General features: G+C 46.5%; 1 protein-coding gene across 2 annotated transcripts in view; it reads left to right on the top strand.

Annotated features, from left to right (window-relative positions):
* Positions 1-13920, top strand: part of TAOK3 (TAO kinase 3) — a 155487-nt gene that overhangs the window by 62336 nt on the left and 79231 nt on the right. For both annotated transcript variants that reach the window (XM_050924129.1, XM_050924130.1), the window contains exons 2-3: positions 2446-2551; positions 11798-12006. In XM_050924129.1, coding sequence (XP_050780086.1) covers positions 11887-12006 — 120 coding nt within the window. In that variant the 5' untranslated portion in view covers positions 2446-2551; positions 11798-11886. The remainder of the gene's footprint in view (positions 1-2445; positions 2552-11797; positions 12007-13920) is intronic.

Raw genomic sequence — 13920 nt, 5'->3', positions numbered from 1 at the left:
AAGGTATCTTTCTTTGAAATGGTATTGCTGCCTTTCTTGGTGCCAGCTGGATGAAGGAGAAGGAATGTCTGTCAAGGGAGTGTCCTCTAACGGTTAACTGCAGGGACTCGGGAGACAAGATTCTTCTCTTCTGTTCTTAGCTCTATCTGACTCAGGCCAGGCCTGCCCTTGGAAGGCATTGGTATATGGGTGTACTAGACTAGCAAAACACTCTTCATGCGGCTCCATCATCCGTCCTTGAGCAAAATAAGCTATACCAGCAAACGTGCAGTTTTCCCAGTATAACTGTGTTTACACCAGGGGTTTTGCCAGCACATGTATGTCCATCACAAATCGCACCCCTGATGGGCAACAACTCTGGCAAAAGTTTGTAGACCCGGTCTCATTGTATTCATTCCTCTGTGTCTCACTTCCTCCCCTCCCCCGGGTCATAGTACTTACCTTAGAGGTGTTGAAAATACTTTGAGAGCATCAGATGGAAATGATCTCATTGCAAAGTATCATTGCTCGCTTTTATGACACTGTAGCTGAAAACTGAGGACAAAAGGGTTTTAGCCTTGATGGCAATGGGTGTGTTATCCTTGAAACACCTATGGTCCACCCAGACCAAGTACCCTACAAGAGTTACAAATCAAGAAGGGCTTTCTTACCCTCCATTTGTCGTACAAAATACTTATGTTGTTTATGGAACTAGGCTTCTGTCGGCCAAGCTCATTGCACATGCCAGAGGCTCCTTGCAATCTCTCCATTCTTTCCACAAGCTCCCTGTTTGTCCCCTGCCATCTGCCGCTATTTCAGGGACTCCTTGCACCTTTCCCCACTGCCATATATCAGGTGTGTCTCCATGTCCCCCATTTCTTCCTTTCTTCTCCTTGGCAGGGTCCACGTTTCCCCTTCCCACCCCCCACTATTTCTTGTTTCTCTCAGGGAGATAAATTGTTCAGGGTTAACATTCATCTTCGGCAGTGCTGTTGGGGGGATGGGCAATTGTCAGGTATCCTTTATGTTGGAAGGTGCTAATAGCTGCCACCAACTGGTTCTTTGATCTATAGACAGGTGAGACCTGATTAAAGCTGAGGGGGTCTGCTAACCTGGCACCAGGGCTCAGTTCTTCCCCTACAGTTATTCCGATTTTTCACAGAAATCAACAGGGTCCTGCCCATAGATGCCTAGAACATTCTCTAAAAGTATGGACTTGATTGGAGGGGTTGTTCACAAGTTACCGTATTATATCCAAACAAAGAGAAGCCATTGAGTCAGGGCCTCACCAGCTCGGCCAGCTACATACAGTTCAAAAAGAGGGGCCTGTCTGAGACCGAACAGATACAGTCGCTGATTCAGAAATTTCGTAGGGGTCAAAAACAGGAAATGGAGGAAAAAGCTTGAGGGGGATAGAAATCAGATAAAGGAGTGGGATACAAGCCTGAGCTAGTGGTAGCTTTAATAAAGTTGGCGACCTCTCTTGTATCCCACATTATGATACATCACAGGCCTGAGGTTTATAGCTAGGGCCCTACCTAATTCATGGTCATGAAAAACACGTCATGGACCATGAAATCTGGTCTTGTGTGCTTTTACCCTATACAATACAGATTTCACAGGAGAGACTAGCATTTCTCAAATTGGGGGTCCTGACCCAAAAGGGAGTTGTGTGTGTGGGGGTGTCACAAGGTTATTTTAGGGGGCTCATGATATTGCCACCCTTACTTCTGCACTGCCATCAAAGCTGTGTGGCCGAAGATCAGCAGCTGTTGTCCGGGCAGCACAGAAGTAAGGATGGCAATACCATACCATGCCATCATTACTTCTGCACTGCTGCTTTCAGAGTTGGGCAGCCAGAGAGTGGCGGTTGTTGACTGAGGGCCCAGTTCTGCAGGCAGCAGCACAGAAGTAAGGGTGGCAATACCATACCACGCCATCCTGACTTCTGTGCTGCTGCTGATGGCGGCTCTGCCTTCAGGGCTGGGCTCCTGGGCAGCAGTCGCTGCTCTCCAGCTGCCCAGCTGTGCTGCTGCTAGCAGCAGCGCAGAAGTAAGAGTATAGTACCACAACCCCCCCGCTACAATAACCTTGCAACACCTCCCCCCCTCTACCACCAAACTCCTTTTGGGGTCAAAACCCCTACAATTACAAGACCAGGAAATGTCAGATTTAAATAGCTGAAATCATGAAATTTATGATTTTTAAATCCTCTAACCACAAAATTGACCAAAATGGACCATGAATTTGGTAGGGCCCTACTTGTAGAACATGGGGAAAGTCAACTCTCTTCACCTGAAAGGGAAAGAACAGCATTGGTAATGGGCGTTACTTGTACTAGGGCACCCTGGCATGCTCCAGTGATAAGAGGAAGTCTCCTGGTTAGCTTTAATATCTGCATACATAGATATTAGCATATTTACAAAGAATTTATACCGTGTTCCTCTACATGTTTTTCCTTTACAGGAAAACCAAGTGCACAGAACTTGGGGAGACGACAGGAGAACACACATAAAGATGCTGCTGAAATGCGTCTGAGCCATAGATTGTGGTTTGTGCCACAGTTAAACAGGTACGATTCAGCTGAGTGTATTCTGCATGCCTTTAGTGAACGTATATTTATCTGTCATGCATTATGCTCCATTAGTTAGAAGTCCTGATGCAGAGTGTCTGAATGGCCGTGACTGCAAGCTGTCGAATGATTTCCATCCAAGATTAGACCCTTTCTTCACCGTCTCTGTACCTTGAGATTTCAGACCTCAGAACCTCCAAGTCTACCATTGTTGTGCTGTGTAGTTTATTTTATGGCTGCTGTATTTTGATTAGTCCATTCTCAGGTGTCCCACTGCCATTTAGGATCTGGTTTCTAACATGAGTGACACAGTACGTCGCTTCTGTGCTTATGCACTGGTGTCAATGTTTAGAATTTTGCTCAAAAAGCCAGTGCCCACCTGGTAGGAAATTATCTTAATTTGACAAAGCCACAGACAAACATGGTGACATGTCAGCTTTTGGTTAAAAATAATGGCAATGTAAATTTTAAAATGCGAACCATTTCCTTCTCAATAGCAAAGTAAGTTTTGCTGGAGGATCTAGCTGTTATTCAGGCCCAGGTTGCATTTTTAAATGTTGCAGATTTCTGAGCATCTTCTAATGGGGAGTTTTCGAAACATCAAACCCCAAACTTTCGGGCATGGCTACACTTGCAGATGTAGAGTGCTGTGAATTAAAGCAGCCCTTGGAGAGTGCAGTAGGGAAAGCGCTTCAGTCTGTCCATGCTGATAGCTTCAAGCGCACTGACGTGGTCACATTTGCGGCACTTGCAGGAGCATTTGGAGCGGTGCATTATGGGCAGCTATCCCAGCATGCAAGTGACTGCAACTTGATTTTCAAATGGGGTGGAGTGTGGTGAAGTGTGACAGGGAGTGTGTTGTGTGTATGTGGGGGAGAGAGAGTGGGTTTTTGGGGCGCTGAGAGTGTGTCAGCATGCTGTCTTGTGAGTTCAGAAACCCGCCCACCCCCTGCCCGCCTCTCTCACTCACTCAAAGCAAACAGTAAATGTTTGTTTTTTCTCAGAGCTGATAAGCAGCCGGCTTCTCCGAAAAGGAGCTTTGAAAGGGCATTTCCTGCAGCCAATTTCACAAAAATGACAAGAGTGGCCACTTGACTTAAGGGGATTGTGGGCCGTTTCCAGAGGCTGATCAGAGCGCAGTAATGCAACACCTCATTCACACTGGTGCCGCGGCGCTCCAGCGGGGGCGCATCAAACATTATTCCACTCACCAAGGTGGAGTACCAGCAGCGCTGTAGCCGCGGAGTCAGAGCGCTCTATGTCCCTTGCCAGTGTGGACGGGACAGTGTGAGCTAGGGCGCTCGGGGCTGCTTTATTGCGCTGTAACTCGCAAGTGTAGTCCAGGCCTTCATGACTATTTCCCCTCACTTTTGGCAAAACAAGTCAAATATCATAGAGCCATTTATTTTTGTTGTCTGTATTGACTAATATGATGCAAGTAAGAGCATGGTTTGTTGTTGCTCCTTTTCTCCCTCCTTGTCTTATTGGTGTGTTTGGTTGAAATTGATGAGCAGTAACACAAAGTGACCCAGAGTATGGAAATATCATAAAATAGGCCTGTATTATATTTTCATGGTGAGTTTTTTTCTTCTGAACAACTTGTTGTAAGTAAGAAACAATCTACTGATTTTATTTTCAGGAATTAAACTGTTTTTTGAATGAACATCTTAAGTCTTCCATTAAGTACAGTTCTTTGCTGTGTGAGCTGGTACACATACTCAGGAAAGATGAGCTCCAGTAAAGACCTGGCTTGTTGGATGACATAGGCCAGCGTTTTTCAAACTTTGGGTTGCAACCCAGTACCGGGTCGTGGCATGTCAGGCACCGGGTTGCTCTAGTCAGCACTGCCTCCCTGCTCCGACACCACGGGTGCAGCTGGGGTGCAGAGGCAGGCTTCTGAAGCAGTCAGGAGCAGGTCCGGCTCCTAGGTGGAGGCACGTAAGCGGCTCTGCGTGGCTTTTGCCCACAGGCACTGCCCCCCCAGCTCCCCTTGGCATGGTCCTTGGTGCCAGGACAGGTGGGAAGCCTGCCTCTGCATCCTGGCTGCGCTGCTGACTGGGAGCTGCCGGAGGTAAGTCCACACCCCAACCCTGTGCTCCAATCCCCTGCCCCAGCCCTGAGCCCCTCCCAAACTCGGAACCCCTTCCTGCACCCCAAATCCCTCATCCCCAGCCCCATCCCCCAGCCTGCACCCCCAGCCCAGAGCCCTGACCCCCTCCCGCACCCCAACCCCTTGCCCTAGCCCTGAGCCCCCCCCAAACCCAGAACCTCCTCCTGCACCCGAAACTCCTCATCCCTGGCCTCAGCCCAGAGCCTGCACCCAGAGCCCTGACCCCCTCCTGCACCCCTGCCCCAGCCCAGAGCCCCACACCGCAAACCTCTCATCCCCAGCTCTGTTGGGTAGCATGCATCAACAGTTTTCTTCAACTGGGTTCCCAGAAAAAAAGTTTGAAAACCACTGACATAGGCTGTAGGATTGGATTTTCAAAAACACCTCTGTGACGTTGGAGCTATTGAAAGCCAATGGGACTAGTGCATTTAGGCACTTCCTGAAAATCCCATCCGTTCAAATTATCATATGTAAATTAAATAGAGCAGGTCACCAATTGGCAAGTGGAAAGAGAGTAATATCCAAACAGGAGAGACTAATAAAAAGATGCATAACACAGTGTGATTCCTTAAAAACTGGCATATCAGGAGATCTGCATTGAGACTGTTAGTAGAAACTTCTATCACGTAATGTTTCACATAATCCCCAAACAACTTCCCTCTTCACATGGCCATTAGTACAGCCTCAAACTGCAGTACTCACTTCCAGTAGCCAACAAATGGCTATTATGCACAGAATTCCTAGTTATCTATACTCCTCTGTTTGACTAAAAGCAGCAAAGGATCCTGTGGCACCTTATAGACTAACAGACGTTTTGGAGCATGAGCTTTCGTGGGTGAATACCCACTTCCTCAGATGCATGTAATGGAAATATCTAGGGGCAGGTATATATATGTGTGCTAGCAAGCAAGCTAGAGATAACGAGGTCAGTTCAATCAGGGAGGATGAGGCCCTGTTCTAGCAGTTGAGGTGTGAAAACCAAGGGAGGAGAAACTGGTTCTGTAATTGGCAAGCCATTCACAGTCTTTGTTTAATCCTGAGCTGATGGTGTCAAATTTGCAGATGAACTGAAGCTCAGCAGTTTCTCTTTGAAGTCTGGTCCTGAAGTTTTTTTGCTGCAGGATGGCCACCTTAAGGTCTGCTATAGTGTGGCCAGGGAGGTTGAAGTGCTCTCCTACAGGTTTTTGTATATTGCCATTCCTAATGTCTGACTTGTGTCCATTTATCCTTTTCCGTAGAGACTGTCCAGTTTGGCCGATGTACATAGCAGAGGGGCATTGCTGGCATATGATGGCGTATATTACATTGGTGGATGTGCAGGTGAATGAACCAGTGATGGTGTGGCTGATCTGGTTAGGTCCTGTGATGGTGTCGCTGGTGTAGATATGTGGGCAGAGTTGGCATCGAGGTTTGTTGCATGGATTGGTTCCTGAGCTAGAGTTATTATGGTGTGGTGTGCAGTTACTGGTGAGAATATGTTTCAGGTTGGCAGGTTGTCTGTGGGCAAGGATTGGTCTGCCACCCAAGGCCTGTGAAAGTGTGGGATCATTGTCCAGGATGGGTTGTAGATCCTTGATGATGCGTTGGAGGGGTTTTAGCTGGGGGCTGTATGTGATGGCCAGTGGAGTCCTGTTGGTTTCTTTCTTGGGTTTGTCTTGCAGTAGGAGGCTTCTGGGTACACGTCTGGCTCTGTTGATCTGTTTCCTTATTTCCTCGTGTGGGTATTGTAGTTTTGAGAATGCTTGGTGGAGATTTTGTAGGTGTTGGTCTCTGTCTGAGGGGTCAGAGCAGATGCGGTTGTACCTCAGTGCTTGGCTGTAGACAATGGATCGTGTGATGTGCCCGGGATGGAAGCTGGAGGCATGAAGGTAGGCATAGCGGTCGGTGGGTTTTCGATATAGGGTGGTGTTAATGTGACCATCACTTATTTGCACCGTGGTGTCAAGAAAGTGGACCTCCCGTGTAGATTGATCCAGGCTGAGGTTGATGGTGGGGTGGAAGCTGTTGAAATCATGGTGGAATTTTTCCAGAGTCTCCTTCCCATGGGTCCAGATGATGAAGATGTCATCAATGTAGCGTAGATAGAGAAGGGGTGTGAGTGGACGAGAGCTGAGGAAGCGTTGTTCCAGGTCGGCCATGAAGATATTGGCATATTGTGGGGCCATGCGGGTGCCCATAGCAGTGCCACTGATCTGGAGATATATATTGTCATCAAATTTGAAATAGTTGTGTGTAAGTATAAAGGCACAGAGCTCAGCAGCCAGTTGTGCTGTGGCATCATCAGGGATAGTGTTTCTGACAGCTTGTATTCCATCTGTGTGTGGGATGTTTGTGTAGAGAGCCTCTACATCCATGGTGGCTAGGATGGTGTTTTCTGGGAGGTCACCAATGCATTGTAGTTTCCTCAGGAAATCAGTGGTGTCGCGGAGATAGCTGGGAGTGCTGGTGGCATAGGGTCTGAGTAGAGAGTCCATATATCCAGACAGTCCTTCAGTGAGAGTGCCAATGCCCGAGATGATGGGGCGTCCAGGATTGCCGGGTTTGTGGATCTTGGGTAGTAGATAGAATAACCCTGGTCGGGGCTCTAGGGGTATGTTGATTTCTTCTGGTGTTAGTGTAGGGAGTGTCCTGAGTAGATGCTGTAGTTTCTTAGTGTATTCCTCAGTGGGATCTGAGGGAAGTGGCCTGTAGAATTTGGTATTGGAGAGTTGTCTGGCTGCCTCCTTTTGATAGTCAGACCTGTTCATAATGACAACGGCACCTCCTTTATCAGCCTCTTGATGATAATGTCAGGGTGGTTTCTGAGGCTGTGGATGGCATTGCGTTCTGCACGACTTAGGTTGTGAGGCAAGCGATGTTGTTGTTCCACGATTTCTGCCTGTGCACGCCGGCGGAAGCATTCAATGTATAGGTCCAGGCTGTCATTTCGACCCTCAGGAGGAGTCCATGTGGAGTTCTTTTTCTTGTGCTGTTGGTGGGAGGGCACCCGTGTATCAGTGCACTGTTCAGTGTTGTCCTGGAAGTATTCTTTGAGTCGGAGACGGCGAAAGTAGGCTTCCAGATCGCCACAGAACTGTATCATGTTGGTGGGGGTGGCAGGGCAGAAAGAGAGTCCCCGAGATAGGACAGACTTTTCTTCTGGGCTGAGTGTGTAGTTGGATAGATTGACGATATTGCTGGGTGGGTTAGGGGTACCACTGTTGTGGCCCCATGTGGCAGGTAGGAGTTTAGACAGCTTACAGTCCTTTTTCCTGTGAAGAGAGGTGAAGTGAGTAATGTAGATCTCCTGTCTTATTCTAGTGAAGTCTGTTTGTATAGAAGTTTGGTTATTAATGAGAGTCTCCAGGTTGGAGAGCTCTTTTTTGATGTTTTCCTGTTTGCTGTATAGGATGCTGATCAGGTGGTTCCTCAGTTTTTTTGATAGAGTATGACATAATCTCTCACTGTGGTCTGTGTAGTATGTAGATAGCAGTGGATTTTTTACCTTTAGTCCATTTGGTATGATGTCCATCCGTTTGCATTTGGAAAGGAAGATGATATCTGTCTGTATTTGTGCAAGTTTCTTCATGAGGTTGATGGATTTCCATTCCATACGGCTAAATGCAGTGCCTTGCATGGTGTCAAGTATCAGAGGGTAGCCGTGTTAGTCTGGATCTGTAAAAGCAGCAAAGGATCCTGTGGCACCTTATAGACTAACAGACGTTTTGGAGCATGAGCTTTCGTGGGTGAATACCCACTTCCTCAGATGCATGTAATGCTGAGCTTCAGTTCATCTGCAAATTTGACACCATCAGCTCAGGATTGAACAAAGACTGTGAATGGCTTGCCAATTACAGAACCAGTTTCTCCTCTCTTGGTTTTCACACCTCAACTGCTAGAACAGGGCCTCATCCTCCCTGATTGAACTGACCTCGTTATCTCTAGCTTGCTTGCTAGCACACATATATATACCTGCCCCTGGATATTTCCATTACATGCATCTGAGGAAGTGGGTATTCACCCACGAAAGTTCATGCTCCAAAACGTCTGTTAGTCTATAAGGTGCCACAGGATCCTTTGCTGCTTTTACAGATCCAGACTAACACGGCTACCCTCTGATACTTGACACCATGCAAGGCACTGCATTTAGCCGTATGGAATGGAAATCCATCAACCTCATGAAGAAACTTGCACAAATACAGACAGATATCATCTTCCTTTCCAAATGCAAACGGATGGACATCATACCAAATGGACTAAAGGTAAAAAATCCACTGCTATCTACATACTACACAGACCACAGTGAGAGATTATGTCATACTCTATCAAAAAAACTGAGGAACCACCTGATCAGCATCCTATACAGCAAACAGGAAAACATCAAAAAGAGCTCTCCAACCTGGAGACTCTCATTAATAACCAAACTTCTATACAAACAGACTTCACTAGAATAAGACAGGAGATCTACATTACTCACTTCACCTCTCTTCACAGGAAAAAGGACTGTAAGCTGTCTAAACTCCTACCTGCCACATGGGGCCACAACAGTGGTACCCCTAACCCACCCAGCAATATCGTCAATCTATCCAACTACACACTCAGCCCAGAAGAAAAGTCTGTCCTATCTCGGGGACTCTCTTTCTGCCCTGCCACCCCCACCAACATGATACAGTTCTGTGGCGATCTGGAAGCCTACTTTCGCCGTCTCCGACTCAAAGAATACTTCCAGGACAACACTGAACAGTGCACTGATACACGGGTGCCCTCCCACCAACAGCACAAGAAAAAGAACTCCACATGGACTCCTCCTGAGGGTCGAAATGACAGCCTGGACCTATACATTGAATGCTTCCGCCGGCGTGCACAGGCAGAAATCGTGGAACAACAACATCGCTTGCCTCACAACCTAAGTCGTGCAGAACGCAATGCCATCCACAGCCTCAGAAACCACCCTGACATTATCATCAAAGAGGCTGATAAAGGAGGTGCCGTTGTCATTATGAACAGGTCTGACTATCAAAGGAGGCAGCCAGACAACTCTCCAATACCAAATTCTACAGGCCACTTCCCTCAGATCCCACTGAGGAATACACTAAGAAACTACAGCATCTACTCAGGACACTCCCTACACTAACACCAGAAGAAATCAACATACCCCTAGAGCCCCGACCAGGGTTATTCTATCTACTACCCAAGATCCACAAACCCGGCAATCCTGGACGCCCCATCATCTCGGGCATTGGCACTCTCACTGAAGGACTGTCTGGATATATGGACTCTCTACTCAGACCCTATGCCACCAGCACTCCCAGCTATCTCCGCGACACCACTGATTTCCTGAGGAAACTACAATGCATTGGTGACCTCCCAGAAAACACCATCCTAGCCACCATGGATGTAGAGGCTCTCTACACAAACATCCCACACACAGATGGAATACAAGCTGTCAGAAACACTATCCCTGATGATGCCACAGCACAACTGGCTGCTGAGCTCTGTGCCTTTATACTTACACACAACTATTTCAAATTTGATGACAATATATATCTCCAGATCAGTGGCACTGCTATGGGCACCCGCATGGCCCCACAATATGCCAATATCTTCATGGCCGACCTGGAACAACGCTTCCTCAGCTCTCGTCCACTCACACCCCTTCTCTATCTACGCTACATTGATGACATCTTCATCATCTGGACCCATGGGAAGGAGACTCTGGAAAAATTCCACCATGATTTCAACAGCTTCCACCCCACCATCAACCTCAGCCTGGATCAATCTACACGGGAGGTCCACTTTCTTGACACCACGGTGCAAATAAGTGATGGTCACATTAACACCACCCTATATCGAAAACCCACCGACCGCTATGCCTACCTTCATGCCTCCAGCTTCCATCCCGGGCACATCACACGATCCATTGTCTACAGCCAAGCACTGAGGTACAACCGCATCTGCTCTGACCCCTCAGACAGAGACCAACACCTACAAAATCTCCACCAAGCATTCTCAAAACTACAATACCCACACGAGGAAATAAGGAAACAGATCAACAGAGCCAGACGTGTACCCAGAAGCCTCCTACTGCAAGACAAACCCAAGAAAGAAACCAACAGGACTCCACTGGCCATCACATACAGCCCCCAGCTAAAACCCCTCCAACGCATCATCAAGGATCTACAACCCATCCTGGACAATGATCCCACACTTTCACAGGCCTTGGGTGGCAGACCAATCCTTGCCCACAGACAACCTGCCAACCTGAAACATATTCTCACCAGTAACTGCACACCACACCATAATAACTCTAGCTCAGGAACCAATCCATGCAACAAACCTCGATGCCAACTCTGCCCACATATCTACACCAGCGACACCATCACAGGACCTAACCAGATCAGCCACACCATCACTGGTTCATTCACCTGCACATCCACCAATGTAATATACGCCATCATATGCCAGCAATGCCCCTCTGCTATGTACATCGGCCAAACTGGACAGTCTCTACGGAAAAGGATAAATGGACACAAGTCAGACATTAGGAATGGCAATATACAAAAACCTGTAGGAGAGCACTTCAACCTCCCTGGCCACACTATAGCAGACCTTAAGGTGGCCATCCTGCAGCAAAAAAACTTCAGGACCAGACTTCAAAGAGAAACTGCTGAGCTTCAGTTCATCTGCAAATTTGACACCATCAGCTCAGGATTGAACAAAGACTGTGAATGGCTTGCCAATTACAGAACCAGTTTCTCCTCTCTTGGTTTTCACACCTCAACTGCTAGAACAGGGCCTCATCCTCCCTGATTGAACTGACCTCGTTATCTCTAGCTTGCTTGCTAGCACACATATATATACCTGCCCCTGGATATTTCCATTACATGCATCTGAGGAAGTGGGTATTCACCCACGAAAGCTCATGCTCCAAAACGTCTGTTAGTCTATAAGGTGCCACAGGATCCTTTGCTGCTTTTACAGATCCAGACTAACACGGCTACCCTCTGTTTGACTAATAATTAAACATAATTACTTGAAGGAAACAATGGGTAAGCCTTGTCGTTTTGAAGTTATTTCCTCTAATTTCGCAGTAGAAAGTGTGAACAAAAACATTCATAAAAGTAGCTGGTAAATGATGAACATTGTTATTCTTCCAGGTGCTGTGTTATCTGCAAACTACTTTGTCAATGAGGGAAGAAACTGATTGGGAATTTAAAGCGCGAACTAGGTCTTAATACTGTTCAACATGCCCAAAGGGGTGCCGAAGGACCCAGAAATAGCTGACCTGTTCTACAAAGATGATCCTGAGGAAATATTTGTGGGTTTACATGAAATTGGACATGGAAGTTTTGGAGCAGTTTACTTTGTAAGTATATTTGTTCACCCACATGTCTCCAAAGAAACACTTGTCAAAACATGAGACTTTTAGAAGTGACTCTGATACAAAGTTATGAGGGTCTTACATACACTAGCTTCCTCTCGGTACCTGTGAGATAAATCTATGGGCTTGGCTACACTGGCACTTTACAGCGCCGCAACTTTCGCGCTCAGGGGTGTGAAAACACCCCCCCCCCCCCCCGAGCTCTGCAAGACACAGCGCTGTAAAGCCTCAGTGTAATCAGTGCCGCAGGCTGGGAGCGTGGCTCCCAGCGCTGCAAGCTACACCCGTAAGGGGTGTGGTTTACGTGCAGTGCTGGGAGAGCTCTCTCCCAGCGCTGGCACTCCGACCACACTCACACTTCAAAGCGCTGCCGCGGCAGCGTTTCCGCAGTGCTGCCGCGGCAGCACTTTGAAATTTCAAGTGTAGCCATACCCTATGATAGAGACATCTCTTAATCCACTGCTAAAGTGCAGCTGTTTCTGAGGGGAAGCCCAACCTCACTGTATCAATGCAAGGCATTTAATACACAACTGCTTGTGGTGTGAAGGGAGTGCTGTTTCTGGTTGAAGATGAAGGACAAATTTAGCCAGGCAGAACATAATCCACCAAGCTAATTTTTATCAGAAACACCAGGATCTAACATCATTGTCCTTGTGAAAAGTGTCATGGGTTCTTTAATGACCATAAGTTGCTTGAATTTGTTTTCTGTCTTACTTGCTTTTTGTGTTTCTAAATTGCCTGCAAATTCATGGATTCCAGGAACTGATAAATTCAACAGGCAACTGAAGCTAAAAGCCATTTTCAGTAGTAAATTGGTCCCATGGCTGCTGGCCTAGAATCTTCACTGGGTCAGTAGCAAAAACAAAGATATTGTGGAGGTCCTCTGTGGCATTTCTCTACTGCTCCTAACATTAGAGAGAGTGAGATGCTCATATCACCGAAAGCATTTGAGGGTGTCATCCTGCTTCCCTTCCTGCTGCAGCGCTTTTAGCTATAGCAGAATCTGTATGAAACAGTATTAATGGATGATGTTAAATATCCACATTAACTGATTAAATATCATGGCAGTATTAGTTTAGAGAAGCAATTTTAAAAAGAGCTTGTTCAAAAAGTAACTAAAGTTGAATCACTGAGTGATGGTGCCCGTGATAAATTAAGTTCAGCATCTTTGTGGGAGCAATTTTACCAAAACAGGGCACTGTAACGCTGAGTTTCAAAAAGCAAGAATTAAAAAAATAAGGAAGATAGAGAAATTAAACACAAAAGTTAAGATAGACCCTTTGATTTAAGCCTGGGAGCTCATGAGAAATATTATAACAGATTCCTGATACGTATGGATAGCCCCAACAAAAAAGGCAAGGAAAAAGTGGTTAAATGGCACCTCATTCGGAAAATGGCTTCAACTGAATGACATTTTCATTAGAAAGGAACATAAGTGAAGACATTCGGAAGTGATGGGTGACTTTGGATGCCACACTTGAAACACATTAAGTGGGCCCAATTTTCAGAGCATCTGGTCTCTGAAAATTAGTCCTCTTTAAGGTATCTCAAGTTGGGCTTCAAAATCACTCATCATTTTTGAAAACCTTGACCATAACCTCTAATAGATAAAAAGTAAAGTTGGAAGAGCAAGTAGCCAAACATGTAAAATCAAATAAAAAGGACATTATTAAGGTCTGTGGAAGCTTGTGAGGGAAGTTGTAGGTTTGCTAAGCCACCACCATGGACCAAAGGGGGCAGCCTAAATAGTCTTTGTATTGCATTAGTCTTCATCACAGGCTACGCTGGGGAAATACTGGTTCTTTTCTGGTAATATGGAACTGACTGAGTGTTGCAACAACTAATAAAATAGCAACATGTCACCCAGATTACATGGAATTCACCCAAAAATTCTGAAGA

This window comes from Gopherus flavomarginatus, chromosome 15 (assembly GCF_025201925.1).
Source record: "Gopherus flavomarginatus isolate rGopFla2 chromosome 15, rGopFla2.mat.asm, whole genome shotgun sequence".
Lineage (NCBI taxonomy): Eukaryota > Metazoa > Chordata > Testudines > Testudinidae > Gopherus > Gopherus flavomarginatus.
Note: the sequence above shows the minus strand (reverse complement) of the source record. Positions and strands in the feature narration are given on the sequence as shown.